The sequence below is a fragment of the Uloborus diversus genome, chromosome 3 (assembly GCF_026930045.1).
Source record: "Uloborus diversus isolate 005 chromosome 3, Udiv.v.3.1, whole genome shotgun sequence".
In the NCBI taxonomy this organism is placed as follows: Eukaryota; Metazoa; Arthropoda; class Arachnida; order Araneae; family Uloboridae; genus Uloborus; species Uloborus diversus.
The window spans coordinates 114,016,995-114,038,380 of NC_072733.1; the positions used below are offsets into that span (position 1 = coordinate 114,016,995).

Sequence of the window (21,386 nt, forward strand, 5' to 3'; positions counted from 1 at the left end):
AAAAAAAGTTATTATTATTTTTTATTTTTTCAATAGTTCAGAAGTGCATGTGTGGATTTATAGGGGGGAGGGGCATAGGGGCAGTGCTCCCCCAGTTTTGGTACGACTTTATATAGTAACAACACATCTTCCAAAATCTTAAAACAAAAAAATCATAACTTTTTCTTTTCTGAATAGTTTAATGAAATTGAAGAGAAAACCGAATGTTGTTTTCTGATGGGAGGAAAGAAAAGGGCGGAAAGAACGAACATTAAATACAAATAGTACAGCTGTCACTGGGGTGCTGAAAATGTGTCTAAATTCAATTTTGGACTGAAAACCATTTGGGCAATTATGTGAATGAAAATATAGTCTAAACGAGCTATACATTAAGTTGCAACACTTATAATAATTGACTATTATTTTAACAAATTAGAACCTAAAGCAAAGGGGGAAAAATCTCCCTCCCCCCCATCTGCGCTAACAGAATGATCTACTTGTTATCATTTATGTCCACATTTAAAGTATTATTTGTGCATAATATTTATGTTCTTAGTAGATTAATTGGCCTTTTGAGAAATTCTAAAAACATAGTTTTTTTCCTTCTCTCTCTCTCTCTTTAAAGAGAGAGAGAAATAGAAAATAAATACTATCGCAAACTGAATAAATTTCAGTTATCTGAGTATTCTGATTAAATGAATCTTTTTACTTAGAGGAAGAGTACACTTTTACTTACTTTATAAATACTGTTTAAAAAGTAAAGTAAGTCATAATCATCTAAGTCTAATTGAGTAAGTCCTTGTCATTATTGAAAACTAAATAATTGAGTCAAAGATTTGTAAAATCGTAAAAATCCTTTAACCGTAAAAACTGACAAATTTTCGTAAAAATTACAAAAAATCAAACAAAAATCTGCAGGTAAGAGTGAATTACAAACAGGGCCGAATTTGCCTATAAGATAAACAAACTATTGCTTAGGGCCCTTTCTTTGAAGTGGATCCCTAACTCCCAAAAAAAATTCGTTCCTTAAAAAATGGAAATTGCTTGAAGAAACTAATTTTATTTTTAAGTGCTTGAAAACCTTGAATATTTGAAAACGTGTGGCTACAAACCATAAATTTTAAATTTTCTAACAAATAGTAGAGGGGGAGGAATGCGAAAATATGTCAAATTCAGCTCCTTGCCACATCCTGTATTAAAAATGTAAAAATCATGGTTCTCACGTTTGTAACATATTATTTGAAATAATTTTTTGTGACTCACTTGTTTCATAATTTTGCTATTTATTCAATCCCGAATGCAGTATTTTGGAAATTTTTTTGTATTGATTGCTTTTATCTTACTTCTTCTGCATATTGTCTATCTGTTTAGCACGGAATAAAAATACACACTACTTCTATTTCTTTTCGTTTTCTGCCCTACTTGCAACTGATGAAAAGTTGTTGTCATGAGAAATCTATGGTTTCTTTTTTCTTTTAAATTTAAAATAGCTATTTCTTACAAAGTTAGAACAGGACTGTAAAAATTTGCAATCAATTACTAAAATATCAGACTGGAAAGTGCAAATGAAGTGCGTTTAATAATTTTATTTATTCTAGAGTGCTTGAAAATAATTAGATAAGTCTTTGAAAATCCTAAGCAAAGTGGGCTCCAATTACTACCATTACTACACCATTACTACTCCAATTACTACACCATATTGTTAATCTGTTTAGCCAGGAAAAAAAATGATACACTACCTCCATTCCTTTTCGTTTTCTGCACTACTTATAATTAAAAAAAGGTTGTTGTAATGAGAAATCTATAGTTTACTTTTTCTTTCAAACTTAAAATGGCTGTTTCTTACAAAGTTTGAACAATACTGTACAACAGCATAATCTAGTTATCAATTTCTATGTCTGTCCCATTAACCTTTATAAGGCTTCAAAATGCAGAATTTTATATCCATTTTACAAAATTTCCTCCGGGGGAGAAACCCCCGGGACCCCTAAAATTGGAGATACTCTATCTCCCACATAAAAGGGAGCACTGCGTCACTCTCTTGATACCAGCCCCCTCTCTTAAGGTCAATTCAAAAAGGTGAACATTAAAACACATTAATGAAAACAACACACAAAAAAGTAAAGCATGGACATGCATCACAGAAAACAAACAATAACATGGAGGTGGAGGTTATAAAAATGTTGCTCAAAAAAAAAAAAAAAAAAAAATCCTGCTCCCCCAGGAACTCAGTCCTAAATCCGCCTATGGGCAGGTTTAAATATATATATTTTTGCTGAAGTTAAAAAACATTAAATGAATTGTTCCTTAAAGTTTTAACTATAAAAGGCATGTGACTGAAACATTACACTTTTTGAAGAATTACCCATATATGTTTAGCCTGAAGGGACGAACTTGCTTAAACTTGGTATGCCAAAATAATATTGTAATAAATATTGCAGATTAGAGAACATTATTGACTGTGGATGTAGGAGAATGTGGGGCAAAGTGATATAGTTAAGATGACTGAGCTTTTTCAAAATGAACAAATTGGAAATTTGTTTGGAAAATTACAGTACATAAGGGAAGAACATTGTATTTTATAATAAAACTTTCTTTGAAATAGTATTTTGATTGTTGGCATTAAATTTTTGCTTTTAAAAAAAAGTGAAAAATGAAATGCACTGGTGGACAAAATTAAGAGATGGAAGGCATTTTTCCAAATATCTCGAGAAATAGTGGATAAAAGTTAATAAAATTTGGTATGAATATAGCTTATATTAAGACAATAGTGTCTGCAAAGCGAAAAATAAAGTGCCATTCATTGGCAAGAGTTACTGCTAAATGTCCAATGTGGACTGAACTTCAGGATGAAAGATGGAAGTGAAAGTGAGGCTTGTATGGAGTGTGACCGCCTCTAGTATAGTGTATGGTCACTTCTGACAGATAGACAGCCTTACACAAGGAGTATGTATGCTGTTAATAAGAGAGTTAAGGAGTTCTTGTGGAAGACCCTCCCACTCTTCCACCAGAGCGGTTTTTAACTCTGGAATGGTTCTGGATACATGTTGGCGCATCGCAATTGCCCTCCCAAGAGCGTCCCAAGCATGTTAATTAGGGTTAAGGTCAGGAGATTTGACTGGCCAATCCATTCAATGAATGTCTTCGCTTTCCAAATACTCCTCAACCAGGACAGCCCTATGTCGTCGGCATTGTCGTCCATAAAAATGGATTCAGTGCTAACAGCACCCCTGAAATGAGGCATATAGGGTTGTGTGATCTCCTGCCTGTACCTCTGGGTATTCAAGGAACCAGTGTCAAACACATGGAGTGGTGTGCGGGTGTCTTGCATGATCCCTGCTCAAACCATCAATCCTCGAACAGCATAATGGTCCCTTTCCATGATGTTACTGGGAGGGTATTGGATCCCGTTCCCTCTGTGAATATTCGCCGAGTATCAGGTTGTAGACAGAATCTGGATTTAACTGTGAAATTAACATTATCCCATTAGAGCTGTCTACAATGTTGGTGCCGTCTGCTCCATTGTACATACTCTCTTTTGTGGGAAGGAGTAAATAGAATGCAAATGGCGGGCTTCCTGGCATACAACCCTCTTTCACCAAACCTCCTAGCAACTGTCTTGCTTGAAACTAATGTTCCAGTGGCAGCAGCAAGGTCCCTAGACAGTTGTGTTGCTGTAGACGTCCTCTGGCGCTTGGCTGTAAGTAACAAATACTGGTCCTTATAGGGTGTTGTTGCTCTCAGACAACCTTGTCCTGGTCTTCTGGACTCTGTCCCACTGTTTTTAACTGACTTAACAAAATCAAAACAACGCTTGGAGTTTCACCCAATGGCCTTGCAACCTGAGCTTGGGACTTTCCTGCCTCAGGTCTACACACAATTTTCCACCTCTTACCTTCGCCTAAACGATGATGTTCACTCATTTCACCCAAAAACCAACAAAAACAACAAGATTATTCAAGAAACAATACAAATCGTTACTGTCTCGTAGAGTGGAATGAGCTGAGAAGCTAGCTGTTGACTTTTATACCTCCTGCTGCCTTAGCATCGTCCACCAGAATACATGAACTCATCTCAGCAACACCAGCGCCATAGTGCTATTATATGGTAACCGAATGTCCATGTTTTATGTGATATTTCTGAGAAATGTGTGAAAATGCCTTCAATCTCTTAATTTTGTCCACCAGTGTATTTTTGTAATGAAATATTTTCTATTCCATTATGAAAATTATTTTTAATGAAATGAATCAGTAAATAAAAGATTAAATGAATAAATGAAAAGATACTGAATAAACAGATAACTAAATAGGAAAATTAATGCATGAGAACATAATATTACCCTGTTGATATCGCTTGCGAGCTTTTTCTTTGTCTATCTAGACAAATTACTTCCTCTTTGAGTTTTTTTTATCTGTTTTATATTAAAAACTTGAATTTAACACTTAAAAAATACACAGTACACAGGGAACATACATGTACGTGACTTAATAGTTGTTTGTCAGGTATATAAATGAGTGAATAAAAGAGTGAATGAATAGGAAAATAAGTTAATCAATGAATGAATAAATAAGTGAAACATGAAATTAAGGTATTTTAATAAAATAATTAGTAAAGAATACGTAAGAGATTTAATGAATGATTGAATAAGTAAACAAAATTAACTATTTCACTTTGTCCCATCCGCTTTGGCCCTCATGCACTTGTCTAATTGTACAAAATATTTAAAATACAAATAAGCTTATTGTATGCAGTATTAATTAAATAAATACTGCATCAAATATTAGATGGTCTCCATTAGTATTTCTAATGTCAATTACAAGAACTTTATTATTTAATAATCATCATAATTGGCTCGCCAGCCCGTTGTGGACCTTGGCCTTCTTTAGGAGATCCTGCCAGGCTGTCATCCTCTTTGCCGTTGACCTCCAGTTTTTGATTTTAATGATATCAAAATCACAGTCCACACAGTCGACCCATCTCTTTTTTGGTCTACTTCTTGGTCGTTGTCCGAAAGCGACTGCATTAAAAGACCTTCAACGCAGCTCTATCATTTTCTCTTCACAAAAGATGACCAGCCCATCTCATTCTGTTTAGTTTTATAAATTACAAAATCATATGATAATACCAAAAATAATTTTTGGCTAACAAACAAAATGTTACAATATGAGTATCAATTTTTGAAAATTGCTTGTATTATCATTTTGTACAATTTTCAGATATAATTCTTTCTTAACTGGAATAGACTATATGTGTTGCTACCCAGTTAATATATTACTAGCTAGGTGGCGCCAAAAGCAGAGTAAATATTTCGCTTTGCCCCTCTATTTCACTTTATCCCACACTCCCCTACCTGATTTTGGTGTGGCAAGTGCATACCTGCAATTCTAGTTCTGGCACCATTGCTTTTTAGGCACAGGAAAGAAATGTCACCTATGTATACAGTGGCAAATTTACAAGTTTGGAGGCCTGTCACAATGCATTTTTGGGGCTCCCTTTATCTATTACAGAATTGTGTAAAATATTTATCATGTGCATTTTTGTAACTTCAACAGGTCCCCTTTGTTCATGAGGTGGGGGGTGAGTCTCGCAATTTTAATTAAACCCATCACTGTTTATGTACAGTGGAAAACGTTTAACATGAAGCTGAAAGGTTCAGAAAAAAAATTCCTGTTAAACGAATTTCGTGTTAAAAGATTTACATGTAAGTGCGCAGTATACAGTCGGGATCGCTATACCAGTTCATGTTAAGCGGTTTCGTGTTAAACGTATTTCACTGTATATAATTTGACTCCTCTGTTTTCGCTGTGTAATTTCTTAGCTTAGTTTCTCTATGCCGACTTTGTTTTTGAATTTATGTAAGCTTAAGGATTGAAAATAAAGTGATTTCATTCTCTAAAAGTAAGTTTATGTTGTTGCTATTAATGTTGCTGAGAAATATCCTGCTGGTGACATCAAGCCATGTATGAAAGACACTGAGCATGTTTTATTTGTTTTTCACCCTCTTATGTCCTTGTACATAACACCATTTCCTTAATAATGCTCCTAGAGGAATGGATTTGCATATGGAAAGCAATTAAAGAAAAGCTTGTTAAAAAAAAGGCTCTAAAAGAAAAGGAATGGGAGTTTTTAGAAATTCACATTGTATATAGGATTAACTATTCCTTGGAAGAGTTGAAATGAAAATAAATTTCTTCACAAAAAAATGTGGTCATTTTCAAATTAAGTCTGATTTAACCTTTCTTGCATACAGCTGCTTTTCATCAAAATTTCATTTTGTATTCACATTAGCTGGAAAAATAGTTTAAAATGGAATAGCGATCTATCTCCATTGGTTTTATTCTTATATGCAATGCTTAATACAGTTTACGATACATCGATATGTGCATTCCTGATTAAGAGTTGTAAATAACATAGCATGGATTGGCAGTGATGGAAGAGAACAAAACTTTTTGCAACAGTAAGACTTTTTGCGGCTAGTAAAGCCATTTAGAAGTTATTATCCATTATTGCATTTCATTGTTCTAAAAAGCCCCTATTCCCTCTATTTTTTTATATATTTTTTTCAATTTCACTTATTTGATGTGTTTTCTGTCTTAATAGATTTGATTAAATTTAAATTTTATAAAATGCTTAATTAATAGAATTGAAATTAGATAACTTCTATTTTTTTTCCATAAATTCAAAAGTTTCTAGCTGTGGTAGTGACTCTTAAAATTTGTCTTAAAAAATCTAAAAAAGTTAACAGTAATTTTATTTTTTGTAAACTAGATCAAAATCATGGGGAGCCCCATTGAAAATTCAAAACATTTTTTAATACCCTCTTGTATAAACTCTGTATAGTAAGTAAACAACTTTTATAATCATATTATTTTTTAACTGTTTATGTTACATGTGTTTTTTAAGATACAGTTCGACCTCAATTTAACGAACCTTTATTTAACGAATTTTGCAATTTAGCGAATTTTTCTTTTTCCCTGACTAAAGTAAAGGTAAAAACCCCTGTTTAGCGAATAATAAACCCCGAAATAACGAATTATTTTAACATCCGAGGAATGTTTGTTTTGTTTTTTTGTTTGTTAATTTGAGTTAGGAAGTGAAGCAGAAAGACTTTTCTTGCAACCAGCAATTTTTGACAGGCAAGGGGCGAGAAGGCAAGCAACGAATAGTGATTCTGATTCAGAAAGCGATAGTGAAACTCCCATTAAAAGTTTTACTTTTTCATATGTTTACAGTCCTGCAAACTGTAAAAATATATCTCATGCAGCAGGCTGCAAAAGACACAGTATTTTATTCTCTCCATAAAGTCAAAAGAGAAGTATTTCGAGTCAAGTATCAAGGAAACTGTTTAATATCTATTACTCAGTGCAATAAAATTTCAAATTAACTAGCGTGTAATAAGTTGTGGAACGCTGAATAAAAAGTGTGCACTTTCTAATTATAGATATTTCTGCACAGTTGCTTATTAGGGGTCTTAGATAAAAAAAAAGGTGCCTTTAAAAAATTTTTTTGCATCCTGATATTACAAATAACCCCGATTTTATGTATAAAAGTTTCGGTCCCGGTAAATTCGTTAAATCAAGGTCCGGCTGTATATACATTGTTTCACATATTATCTCACTGCTTACCCTGGGCATTCATTGATGGCACGGGCTTGGTATGTAGTCGATGGTAGCATAATAAGCACATGACTATAGCTTCAATTCATGTAAACTATTCTTTGAAAACTTGAAGCTGTATGTACATAAGTGAAGCATGTTTTTTATCATGGGGGGGAAAAATAATCATGTTATGAAATCCTATTTATATTTTTTATGTTATTTATGTTTCAGAGTTATTGAATGCAAGGGCCCTACAAACACACGTGTGTATTCTGTTGCAGTGTATTTTCAGGGAAATCGATTGGCTGTTGGATCTGGCCATAGGTAAGAATAAAAGTTAAATATTTAATTTAAACTTCAAAACCATTGAATTTAAAATAATGCATTTTTGCAGGGTTTCCAGAAATTTCCAAATTTGTAGTCTTAAAGAAGCACTTTTTAATCTTTTTATTTTATTATTATCAATATTTAAATTTGATAAATGTTTTTAGAGCTCTTACATAAAAAGAGCTTATTTATTTTCATAATTAGAAAATCACCCATCGAGGTATGATCGGTGAAAATTGCTTCTACATTTGAATGAAGCAATTGTCTGTTTGGTGATACTTTTATAGTTGAAATTTTAACTCGAACTCCAGTGGATTAGTTATAAACTGTAGTACATAGCAGTAATTGTTGTCCGCTTTTCTCCTAGTCTTACCAGTAAAACAGTTAAGTGACCAGATCCAGTTCAGCCTTGTCAAAATAAACCATTTTCCTACATGTCAAACATTACCAAAAAATATTGTCAAATCATCATGCTATTGCACAAGTTTGATTGTTGGTGACGTCACAGAGCATTACTCGATCAGAGAATTGGCTTATTATATATAGGAGGATAGCTATAACTTAGGCAAAAAAGGGGGGGGGGGAGTATTTGTATTTTCAAATTCTTATAGCTCTTCTATGCCTTAGAATAACAAGATCATTTTGTTTCATTTTAAAGTGCAAACATAACAGCTTCTTAGCCTAGAATTTTCAAATTTTTATCACCAGGTCATTTTTAGAGAGTGAATTAGTCTATTTTTCACTTTTCTTAAGTTTAAGCAATTTTTTTTCATAATGAAGGACTACCAGTATCAGTTTACTTTTTCTGTTCTTTCAGTATGCATAACTAAATACCACAGGTAAATAAAATTAGCCTCTTGCTGTAAATCTCTCAAGGATTATGTTCAAAATGACAAAAGCGGCACTTTTTGAACCAGAATTTGACCCCAATTTTTTTTTAGTTAGGTTTAGCTCAAATCGTTTCTTTATAGGCACCAATAAAAATTCATTGTTTCAGCTTTGCACTAAGCCATGTTTGATTTTTCTACTATTTTAAATATATTACTAGAGATTTTAGAAAAGGGATCAAAAATGCCAAATTTTGATTCACCCACAAAGCAAAAAGAAAAAGCTAAGAATAGGAGTTAAGTTTAAAAAAAATATTACCACTTTAGAGTACAGAACATTGATGCATATTTATCTACCAAATTTCATCAAAATAAAAAATGGTGCATCAGAAAAATTTCTGAAAACTTGTTGATTTTATATGGTAACATCAGTAAAATGCAACTCGACTCATGTAACCCTACTGTAAAATGATAAAATGTGACATTTGCAAATGACCCAGAAATGTGAAAATATGTTCTTGAATGTAACACTATATCATAGCAGTTTGTATATAAAAAAAAGACTAATTTGTGCCTTGAACTGAGTCAGGTGTAGATTTCTCAAGCAAAGGAAATTTCTTAGCCACTTTGCTTATTTTACATTCTTTTTAAAAAACTTTTAAGGGGTTTTTAAAGAAAAAAATAGCAACTCGATATACAAGTTGTTTATAACAACCAAGTTTCAAGTAGGCATGAGGTTCTTCCTTGAATCTGCGTTTTTCCGCCTTGTTGTCATTTTCCTTTTTTTTCCCCGATTTTATTTATTTTCTACATTTTCTTTGGTGATCCGTTTCCTTTCCTTTTTTTCACGCTGTTTTCGATCACAAGGTTATGCCTTATGATCAAAAATTGGGGGCAAAAGAGACTTTTAGAATTTTCTCTCATCGTATTCAATTTACAGCATCTTTGAATTGAATGTGCATTGTTTCTAGGATTTTGCATTGCTTCTTGCATCTTATGCATTGTTTACAGGATTTGAAATTTTCGCCCTCAGATCATCCAGCAGTTGTCTTTAAATTGCTGATAAATATTTTAAAACATTATTTGCTCTAAATCTGGGTTTAAAAAAAAAAAAAAAAAATCCATGTTCGTAGAAGCAAAGTACAAGTCCTGCTCTTTGCAGCAAAGGAACCAATTTTGTGACTTTAACGCTTTTCAACTCAAAATACAATTTGTGTCTGCTAATGATTTTGAAAGCTTATTGAAATTTAGAGCATTTGTAAAGTTTTTGTGGATTAAAAAAATTCAGAAATGAAAAATCTATGCCACAACGTGAGAAATTTCAAATCCTTTAATTCTTGATTTAAAAAAAAAAGTCCATAAACTACACCAATAAAACACAATGTTTTCTGCAATGAAATTTACTTTTCTCATAAACATCCCACATGAAATCTGGTAAATATTTTTTGAAGATTTAGAAATAAAAATTAGAGAAGATAGATAATTACAAAAAAGGATTTCTTGTTGATTTTTCACTAATTAAAGAAACCACTGGTCATGATATATTTGTTTCTTCAACAGTTGGAAAACTCTTGTGAATTCGGTCACCCATAAAAATGTCAAACAGATCAAAATGTGCCGCTTTCGAGTCATTCATTTGATATGAACTTCCTTTTTAAAATGTTCATATTTTCTGTTTTGCACAAATTTCCTTTTTTTTTTTTGTCTTGTTTTGAAAATATCATACTTGATCAAGAGGTTTTTAAATTATAGTAGTGAATTGTTTTTATTTATTTATTTACTTTATGAAGTTTATTTATGAAAAATTTCCTTTAAATTAAAACAAAAGTTATTTATGTGATTCTTAATTCACAATCGTCATTTGTACACACTAAATGCAGTGATTTTTAACGAGTTGTTTATCAACTTTTTTTCTTTTTAAATGCTGTTCATTTTGTATTTTCTAGCATTCAACAAGCCGAGATGGATGCTGCTAGCAATGCATTAAGAAAATCTAAAGGTAAATATATTTTCAAAGATAGTTAAACTATGAAAGCAGAATAATGAGAGGTAGAGGCTATAGCCTTAACTAAGCTGCTCCTAATCAATCCATTAATCCACAATGAAGGTTGATTAATCTCTTGATACTGTTTTAGTGCTGGAAAACTTTCTGAAAAGAGTGTTGCAATTATGTGAATAAGATAACAGGGACTCATACATTTTAGAATGAACAAGATTAATACATAAAGACACACATACATGACATGACATCCCAAAGCACCTACCATTTTATGGTTCATCTGTTTTAGATGTCGGTAAAAATACGCATACAGCTGGACGCAAAAAAGTGCAACTAAACAAGAATGGGGCTTTTGAAATAAGTTATGAGACAAATCATATCGTATATCCAATCAAACTTTAGAGATTAACTAAATTTTTTTCCAGATCTGCTGGTGGATTAAAGATAAGGTTACCCTAATTTACACAGGTAAAATCTGGACACCTTCATTGTATTAGAGGGACAGTGGTGAGGAATTTGCGTTACTTTTCACTGCTTGACATTTGTTCACACTTGACTGAAAATTTGTTTGTCTTTTTTTGCATTTTATAAAGCTTTGTATAATTTTTTAACAGCACATTCATGCTTTGCTTAAATTGAGAGGAAAAAAAAAGAATTTTTTAATAGTTGAATATTGAAATGAAAATCTATCAGCAACTCTTTGTGTTAAAACATGACTATTTAAAAAGTAAACTGATAGATCTCTGTGCAGAAATAAATTAAGAGAACAATAATTCTTTTGCTTAGAAACAGGATTTTTCATAACCTTCTCAGTGCTGTTCCTTCCCTAATTTGTGACAATTTACTTACTAAATAATAGATAGGGTTTTTATTAATCACAAACATTATTAGTTCCACTAAGTAATATGAAACAATGAATAACAGGGAATGAAAATGTAAACAATTTTAAAGTAGGTAACGTGAAGTGAAGTGAAATAGTTAAGATAACTTGCCTTTTTCAAAATGAACAAATCGGAAATTTGTTTCGAAAATCACAATATATAAAGAAATAACAATGTACTTTATAAAAAAACTTGCATTGAAACATTTTTTTCAATTTTTGGCAGTAAGTTTGTACCTTCTATAAAAATTGAAGTTTTTTCACCCTTTTTTCCCCATGGGGCAAAGTGAAAAATTATATATTTTTCTAATGAAATATTTTTTATTTGTTTATTAGAAATATTTTGGATCAAATGAATGTGTAAATAGAAGTATGAATGAATGAATAAATGAAAGATAATGAAACAATAAACTAATTAATATATGAGGAAAAATAAATGAGTGAATAAAATAGTGACTGAATGAGAAAATAAATGAATTATTTAATAAAATTAATATTATATATAAGTGATGCAATAAATGATTAAATAAGTGAACAAAATGAAGTATTTCACTTTACCCCATCCACTTTGTCCACCATTCACTTGACTAAATGTACAAAACATATATAAAATTTAAAAAAGTTAAATAGTAAATAAACAAAAAAATGCAATGAATATTAGTAGGTCTCTGTTAATATTAAAAATGTAAATAACAAGAACTTTATCATTTTGTTGTACCAAAAATGATTTTTTATTCACAACAAAATATTTCAATATGAGCATCGATTTCGGAAAATTACTTGTGTTATATCATTTGATCTTCAGGAGTAATTTTTCCCTGACTGGGCTAGCCTACATGTGTTACTATGTAGTTAAAATATTACCAGATAGGTTGCACAAAAAACAGGAAATATTCCAGCATTTCACTTTTCCCCACATTCCCCTACTAAATATTAAGTTATGTATTAAATGTTGCTTGTGGAAACACAGAGAATGTGCTATACGTATTCAGAACATGGTTATAATTTAAGGCATGAAAATTTCTGAAGAAGGTTCATTTTCCCAAAGTTGGTAATTTTCTTAGCTTTTCACCAAACTATCCTGTTGCAAGCAGGATTATGCAGAGTAACATTATCCAGCTTCATTTTAAAAATCTTATTTTTTATAAATAGCTTTAAATCCATGCAGTTAAGTGAAGCCAAGATGGCTTTTAAATCAATGGAAAAAGGATTTCTCAATTGCTATTCATGAAATGACACAATAATATATGCTCATAAAATTGAAATTTAAGAAGAGCCTTTGTAAATGTACCATAAATTTGTTTGTGTGCAAGTTCATATTCAATAGTTTTAATTTCACCATAAAAAATATTTCAAATTAAAAAAAAAACTATAAATATAGTTTAATTACCCAGCATTGCTTCATTTCCTTTTTTGCAGTTTAATATACCTATTTGTACATTTTAAACATTTTATGCTGAAAAACGCATTTACAAATTCTTGCATTTTTTCTTACTCAAATAGTTTCTTTGAAGGAACCAAATCTCTCTCTTCTGCTGTTTGTATTAAGAATCAGGCTGAAGCTATGTACCATAATAAATTTCTTTCAAATAAAAAAAACTGCCCTCAAAAAAACCTAGAAACTAAAAAGCAAAAAATAACCCGTTATTCTTACATACTGTTTCCTACCCAAACCTAGAAATGAAATTTATTTTACAATTCCAGTACAAAACTCAACTAAACACCAAATTATAAAATAAACACTAATTTTAATTACTATAAGATGAATTATTTTAAATACCTAACCAATTATATATGCTCTCTTAATTTTTAATAACCTTTTAAAGTCAGGGCCTCCTATAATTACTACTTAACGTAAATGACAACCCACCGAATCCTGAATCAAACACTAATTTATCTAGACACAAAATTAGTCTTTAAAAATAAATCTACTCAGTTACGTTAGATAGTATTTTATATGAAGCCCCAACTTCAAAAGGTTATTACAAATTAAGAGTTCCTATATAATTAGTCAGGTATTTAAAATAATTCATCTTATAGTAATTAAAATCAGTGTTTATTTTATAATTGGGTGTTTAGTTGAGTTTTGTACTGGAATTGTAAAATACATTTCATTTTTAGGTTTGGGTAGGAAAGAGTATGTAAGAGTAATCAGTTATTTTTTTCTTTTTAGTTCCTAGGTGTTTTTGAGGACTTTTTTTTAATTTAAAAGTAATTTATTTTTTGCTTTTTAGTTGTGTAAATATAAAATAAGTTTGTAGGATAGAGTATGTGGTAAATGACGTTGAGGTCTTTCTTATGTGCATCTCGAGTAAGAAAGTATCGAGCACATGAGTCTGAAAACAACTAAGATGAGCACAATAGAGAAAGAAATAGACGACAGGGTCTCGAAGATTTCTGATGACTTAAGAAAGGCTTTTTCAAATACGCAACTACGTACAAAAAATTTTTTGTCTTCATCATTACTTCCGATTTTATCAAAGTTTGCTTTCCGAAAGCAAATGCACGAGTCACTAAAAAAACAACAGAAATCGCTTTAAGTTTAAAATTGTAGGTTGTAAATTTTAAAATTGTAACATTATAAATTGTAAATTATATTTCACAACAATACGTATCACACAACTCACAATAAGGCTGTCATAGATTTACGAAAAAAGAACTTTGCAAAAGGATGAGAATACGTATCTCTCAGCAGAGTCAAGACTTGAAGTAATAGCTCGATCTGATATAGAGCCCTTTAAACTTCAAACAAAACCTCATGATGAATGAGCATTAGCAGAAATGCAAAAATTGATACATCTCATTTCTGATGAAAAGTAGACTGTGGACTCAGTATTTAGTTAGAACCATTTAAATATTTACAGTTTCCCAAACTACAAATAAATTGTAAATTGCAAATCATAAAATTGTAAATTATAAATTGTAACATTTTAAATTGTTAATTGTAATTTATGTTTCTAAACAATACATGTCATGTAACTTGTGATAAAAGTCGCATAGTTCTTCAAATGCCCCCATAACAGATGAAGATAAAAAAATTCCACTAGAATGAATTTTCATTATGATTACCCTTAATAATAATGTTTTCAGTACTTTCTTTCACTATGGGTAAATAAAACACATACCTTTGTTTTATAGCATTTGTTTTAACAATGGGTTCTATATTTAATAGTTTGAGAGAGAAATTACATGAAATTTATTATCTTTTATCCATAACTTTTCTCTGAAGAACAAATAGGGTAAATCAAAGATTTGGAACCTTAGAGTAAAGTTAGACCACCCTCTATCCACTAAACAAAAAAAAAAAATCATAAAAACCAGTTCACTAAGTGAGACGATATACAAAGTTAATAAAGTACAAATTGCTTTAAACCTGCTTATGATATTTGAAGAGTTCCCTCAATTTCATCAAACCCGAACTTGATTATCATTAGACCTTCGGTCAAGCATACCGTTTCAAACAAAAAAAGAAAAGAATTGTCCTAATCGGTACAGGCAGGGGCGTGCACAGAAATTTTAGGGCCCGTCACAAATGACTTTTCCAAGTGTTCTGCATAATGTTTACCTCTATAGTTCACTCCTAGTTTTAAAAATATTGGGCCCCTTTCATTCTCAGGTCCAGGCAAACAGGTGTTCTTTCTCCCCCCCCTGTGCACGCCCCTGGGTACAGATGTCTTCAAGTATCTATGGAACATTGTACAAAGAAAAAACAAATCCGACAAATTCAGAACCTCCTCCTTTTTTTAAAGCCTGCTAATTAGTATAACCCTAACTTAAAATTAAACTGGCAGCATTATGAAATAGGAAATCTAGAATACTGGTCAAGCTTAAAAAATCAGACGCCAGTTACAACACATTCTTAAGGAATATAAATTAAATCATCGGGGGAGGGATGTTTTGTATTTCAGTTCCCCTTGGATTGAACACTAAATATGTTTAAAAACTGAAATATTAAAAAAAAACATTTAAGTGAGTAAATAAAGTTATTTTAGTTTAAAATAATATTAAGGTAATTGATTCAGCTTTTAAAGTACCAAAATATTACAATTGCAACGTAGTAAAACATTAGTAACACCTATCAGTAAATGTTAACAGGCAGTGAAAACTAATCATCCATATGTCGCGAGAATTATCGTTCAAGATGAAGGCAAAACTTTTGCTGTGAAAATACACCGGTCACGGAAAAAACCACGTGACCTGTGATGTATTTCGCCCACTGAGGTAAGCTGGATTACGTATCCACAATGTGTGAAATTCAAAGTTTCTTGGATTTCTCCAGGACCCCTTTTCCGATCCACACCAAATTACCATGGGGCCATCTGAGAAGTATACCCTCCCAAACTAAAAAAGAATTTTTCAAATTGGTCCAGTAGTCTTGGAATGATACAAAAACATACATAAAAAGCCGCAAGACAAAATCATAACCTCCTTTTTTGAAGTCTGTAATAAATTCGTAAAATGCTATATTCTTTTTCAAATTTGATTTCTCTTCGGATAATTTTTCCATGCAATGTTTTCCTTCTGTTTCTCTGATAAACTTTTTCTTTTTTAATACAGTTAACACTCTTTAGAGCGACCTCTCATTACTGTGACCCTTCCGTTACAACGACCGATGCAGGAAGTCCCATTTGTCATTCTATAGACGTGTTATTTTAACATCCGTTAGAACGTCCAAACTGAACCCCTCATTCCAGTATAACGTTAAAAATTAAGTTTCAACTTTTTTGTGATTCTCAAGATTGTTGATTTTAAAACTGATAATTAACAATTTTATGTTTCTAAAGATTAAATATTTTGATTGAAAGAGGTTATTTGGAAGTGGAGGGTTGAAAGAATAGATTTTTTTTTTTTTTGAAAAGGTCCCCAAACACAAAATGTAGCTACACTTTCTTTAAAAAAGTATAAATTATATTTTGAAAAAAATCTTAAACAAAGCAAAAGCAAACCGTTCTTTTAATTATTTTAGTGTACATTTCGCTTAATGTATTCACCCAAATGTAAGATAGTATTCAAATATAAATATTATAAAATAGTTTTCAAGTGCACTAATTTATTATTTTCTTAGTTTCTTGGTCCTTTTTTAAAATGAAGCATAGCAGGTAAAAGGTACTCCAGTATTTCTAAATATATGGCTAAACAATTTCTGTATATTCTACATTTACATTATAGTGACCTCTCTTTATAGCAACCTATTTTATTCTTATGATAAGGGTCGTTATAGCAAATGTCGACTGTATAACAACATTGTTCTTACATCCGCTCTCTTACTTCAATTATACATCTATTTATTTCAATTTGCATTGCCTAGTATCTGTAAGCCCCAAAATGTTGTAACTGCTGTATAATATTTAACAAACAAATGCATCTTAAAACATTGTTACTTTTATGTCCTAGTGTAGTGTAATTAGAAAACATTAAAGTAAACATTGGTAGTAATATAATTTACTTCAGTTAGCTTGAACTAACAGCTGATGTGCCAGATATTATCTTGAGTACTGATCAGTGAAATGTTGTGGAAATCGCCGAGACATGAAAATTTTTTAATGTGTTAGATAGTTTTATGTCTTGTTTTTCTACTTGTTTTGAGTTATGTTGAAGTATATTTTAATGACTTTTGTAGGTCTGTTTCCTCAGTTAAAACATCAGCGGAGAGCCATTGAGAGAAGTTTGAAACAAGGACACCGAAGCAGAACACCTAGTTCTTTAAGACATAAATCTAAATCATGAGCTTAAGCTAGATGAAACAAACTCAGTATTATACTTAACTAAATTTCAATACATACATATTATATATATGTATGCATATACATAGCACATGTTCGATTGAATTTATAATAATGAGGAATCCATTATGTGTTGCTGTGATATATTGGAGCGCCCCCAATGTGAGGTCATTGTGACCTTGAAAAAATTTCCCTATATGGCAGTTTTGAAGTTCTTTTCGGCAAAATTTGGATTTCCATTTGGCAAAAACATCATCATTCAGCAAAATTTGAAGTTTCATTCGGTAAGTTGAGAATTTACAACCTCCCAAAAATTTTAGTGAAGGGCGCCCCGGTGATACGTTTTAAAAATGAATATCTTGATGCAAGATATTGGATTTTGGAGTTGCATTTATGATTCAGACCATCCAGTTACATTTAGGTATCTGCTTAAATTATGCTTTTTGTTTTTATTTGTGTATTAAGGTAAGGATTTGATGTGCAATTTTTTATGCTTAGTTTCTGGAGAGGTCACAGTTTCATTGCAGCTATATAACTATTTCAAAATATACTTTTTTCTTTATGCCACCAATATTTTTCCAAATAAATTGTCGATAATATTGTATAATTAGTTTTTTGCGATTTATAATTTGATAATGATTTTGTAAAAAGCAAGTACTTGAATATTTCATAAACTTACATCCTTGTATTTTAACACTTATCAGTATCTTCGAAAAATTTTTTTGTCCTTGTTGAAATTTTCTCATTCATATCATATGAGGGTCAATAATTATCCATCAGTCTTTAATTTGAAATTTTCAAAATTACTCCTCTCTTACCTCTTTATTTCTGATCCCAAACAATATTGAAGTAGGGGAGACCGGGGTTAGTTGTTAGTTTTTTTCAGTATTTTTTTTACGCTAAACTATTTCAAGTATTCACACGTGTGAAACCTTAAAATGCATATAGATTGCTTAACTCTCGTAATATATTTTTAAAAAATGATTAGAAGCCATTGCTTCAAAATAATTCAAGTTTTTTTAATATAGGCAGATTGTAACAACTTACCCTATCATGGGGCATGTTGTTACGCTATATGGCGTTGGTTGTTACATGAGATATATTTTAGAAATAAAATGAATTTTACACATTTTGTGATTTATTCTGTTGCAATTTTAAAAATTCTTAACCTCGTTAAAAATAAAAAATAAAAAAACTTTTTGGCTTTACAGATTTACTTCATTAAGGAATTATTGTGATAAACTCTAACATCATAATCATTGTCCAGGTGCGCACGCAAATTACAATTTTTACAAGCATATAATTTATCAAACTTAGCACATCGGTTATGTGCCCATTCATCACAATTATGAAATTGAAGAGCTTTTGTTGGTTTCTTGGATTCTGAGTACAGCTTAGCGCACTCTATGCAGAACCAGTCTTCATCCGTAGGACGCACCGTTTGGACGCACTTTTTTTTCTTTGTGTCTGTTGATTTAGTCTCTGTTAGAGACAGTTTCCTTTTCACAGATTTTTGTTTCCCAGCTTCGGCTTGCAAAACATTTTTTTCTAGTGTATTTGTTAAAGTGGCGCTGACCTATGGTTTCTACTTCCTAACCGTCTTTACTTCTGCACTGTCTGCAGCGTTGAAGAAAGACATACATTCGAATGATACATAATTTATTAATATAATCATTGTTGTTATTTTTATTATTTATTTAACCATACATATTAACAATAAATTAAATCATAGAATAAAAGATATCAGAATTAGTTATTATTACTTGCGTCATCCAACTACAGTACTTTATATGAATTAAATCATGCAATGAAACAAATCAGAAATACTACTTATCACCACTAGCATTTTTCATCTTACTGCAGAATCTCTCTCGTGTGTCATGAAATGCATTGACTGCCTTTCGTGATGAACTACCTACAATTACTTCTTCAGCCACATCCAGGTATGTTTCTTTAGGTGTTTTGCCCCTGTCCGTCTTGTTTTTATACTCCCCCGCCATATCACATTTAAAAAGAAAACATACTATTAAATTAAAACTTGCATGGGGCAAGTTGTTACTTGTAACAACTAACCCCAACAAAATTGTAACAACTTGCCCCATATGACGCCACTTTAGTTATTGGCACATATTACTGGTATTATATCTTTGTACAAAAGTTTTAAATATGTTAGCACTTACCTAAAAATGTAGGCTTTCAGGTGGTATAGAAATAAATTTATCTGCAACAGCCTCGTCACAAATAGAAAAATAGCAACAGAAAGAAAAATTACTTCCAGACTCAAAAAACCGTTTTCCTTGAGCACACTCCCTGCTACTGACTGCAAGCACTCCAGTGACCGTCTGGGAATGCAGATGGGTGAGTGCTATCATCTAGTGCAAGGAAAGTCAGTTTCTCCTGGCGGTTAATTTTAAATTTGAATGTAACAACTTACCCCGGTCTCCCCTACTGAAATATCATAATTTAGTATTGTTTTGTATTTTCATTGAGCTACAATCATTTGCATGCAGTTATGTAATAAAACTGAAATTTGAAGATCAATGGAAATTTTCAGAAAGGAAGTCTTTTTGGTATATTAGAATAGTAAGTGCAGTAAACTCCTGACAATCCCACTAAATGTGGCAAAAAGGTAGGCAAACAGGATAAATAGAAATAGGGACTGACTGGAATTCTAAAAATATTTACTCATTTCTAACCCTGTCATGGTATTAAATACTACGCATATGACACATTTTAACAGAACTGTATTATATAAAGTATTACTTACAGTTGCAAGCCAGATCGTAAAGAGGAGTAAATCCTATTTTACATTTTCCCAAATTATTCAATCTCTTTGGATTTTGCATTAATGATTATACATACTTCATGTCAGATCAATTTTTGATCTTGAGCTCATACTGCTTTTCTTTGCTTGCCTTGAGTGAGTCTTAAAATATTGGTAATAGGGATATATTTTTTGTTCAAAACGATGATTTATTTTTGTATCATGTCAAAGACAAAATTGAGTAAGTAAAAGTAACCATATCTAATCTGATTTAGGAGAATAAACATAACTTTTTGTTTCTGTCATTATTTATTGAGTGTCAAGTTGAAGGCAATTATTTCCTTTCAAATTTTCATTTCATGTTTTATCCTTCATTTATTTTATGTTTACTTTTCATATTTTCACTAAATGAAAAATATTCACCAAAATAATTAAATTCACAAAGTAATTGTTAACATTCCAAGTGATGTCAAAGGGTTTCGTTCCCACACTGAGCATTTGATTGACTTACCTTTATTTGTTGCTGTCCTCTATCATCAACTATATATACAGTCAGGCCTCCATATATCAAAGTACCGAATAGGGAAGTTTTCGATTTTTCAATTTTATTTTTATATGATAGAGTAACATTTATGAACATCATAGGTGAAACCATTTTTGAGATACAATAAGTAGTTTTTTTTAAATTAATTTTTAAAGTTCAAGTGATTGTGACGTCAAATGGCACAAGAAGGGACGTCATGCGCTCTTTCACCGCGGGAGAAGCCGAAGGACGTGCAGTTGCTTCAAAGACAAACGTAAGGCTTACCTCCTCGCCTTAAACTCCTCGCGTTTCTGGAACATTAAACCTCTCATCCTCTCGGAAATATTTGAATATCATCATTGATGTCACTTGAGGAAGATTATTAGATTGTGCTTTAACGAATCTTGCCTCCATAGTGTGTTCAAAAGGATTATTGAATTTCTAAAAAATAAAAATATTAGCGCGCTCAAAATGTCCATAGCGAAAACAAGGGATCTTCAGTGGAATACTGTCCATTAGTTCCCTGTGACGTAAGCTCGTGACGTTTCAGAAGAGCGCACTTTTGCGCATGGATTTTTAAAAATTCATTAAAAATCAATCACGGTGTTTTAAAATTCGGCGATGGTGAATTTTTTAGTTTTGAGGGTCAATTAACAATATCCAATAGTTAAAATATGAACATTTAATAGGCTACAACTTCCCTATTGCTGGAAAAAAATTCAATGTATAGAAACAATCTTAGTTTATCATTAATTTCTCTTAAAAC

At 31.4% G+C, this 21,386-nt stretch overlaps 1 protein-coding gene across 1 annotated transcript in view; it reads left to right on the plus strand.

Moving 5' to 3' along the window:
• The window catches only part of LOC129218898 (ribonuclease 3-like), a 167,423-nt gene extending 150,008 nt beyond the window's left edge, over window positions 1-17,415 (plus strand). Inside the window, exons 23-25 of the mRNA XM_054853218.1 lie at window positions 7,809-7,901; window positions 10,678-10,730; window positions 17,231-17,415. Of these exons, the coding sequence (XP_054709193.1) occupies window positions 7,809-7,901; window positions 10,678-10,730; window positions 17,231-17,337 (253 nt within the window). The 3' untranslated portion in view covers window positions 17,338-17,415. The remainder of the gene's footprint in view (window positions 1-7,808; window positions 7,902-10,677; window positions 10,731-17,230) is intronic.
• Window positions 17,416-21,386: the final 3,971 nt, after the last annotated feature.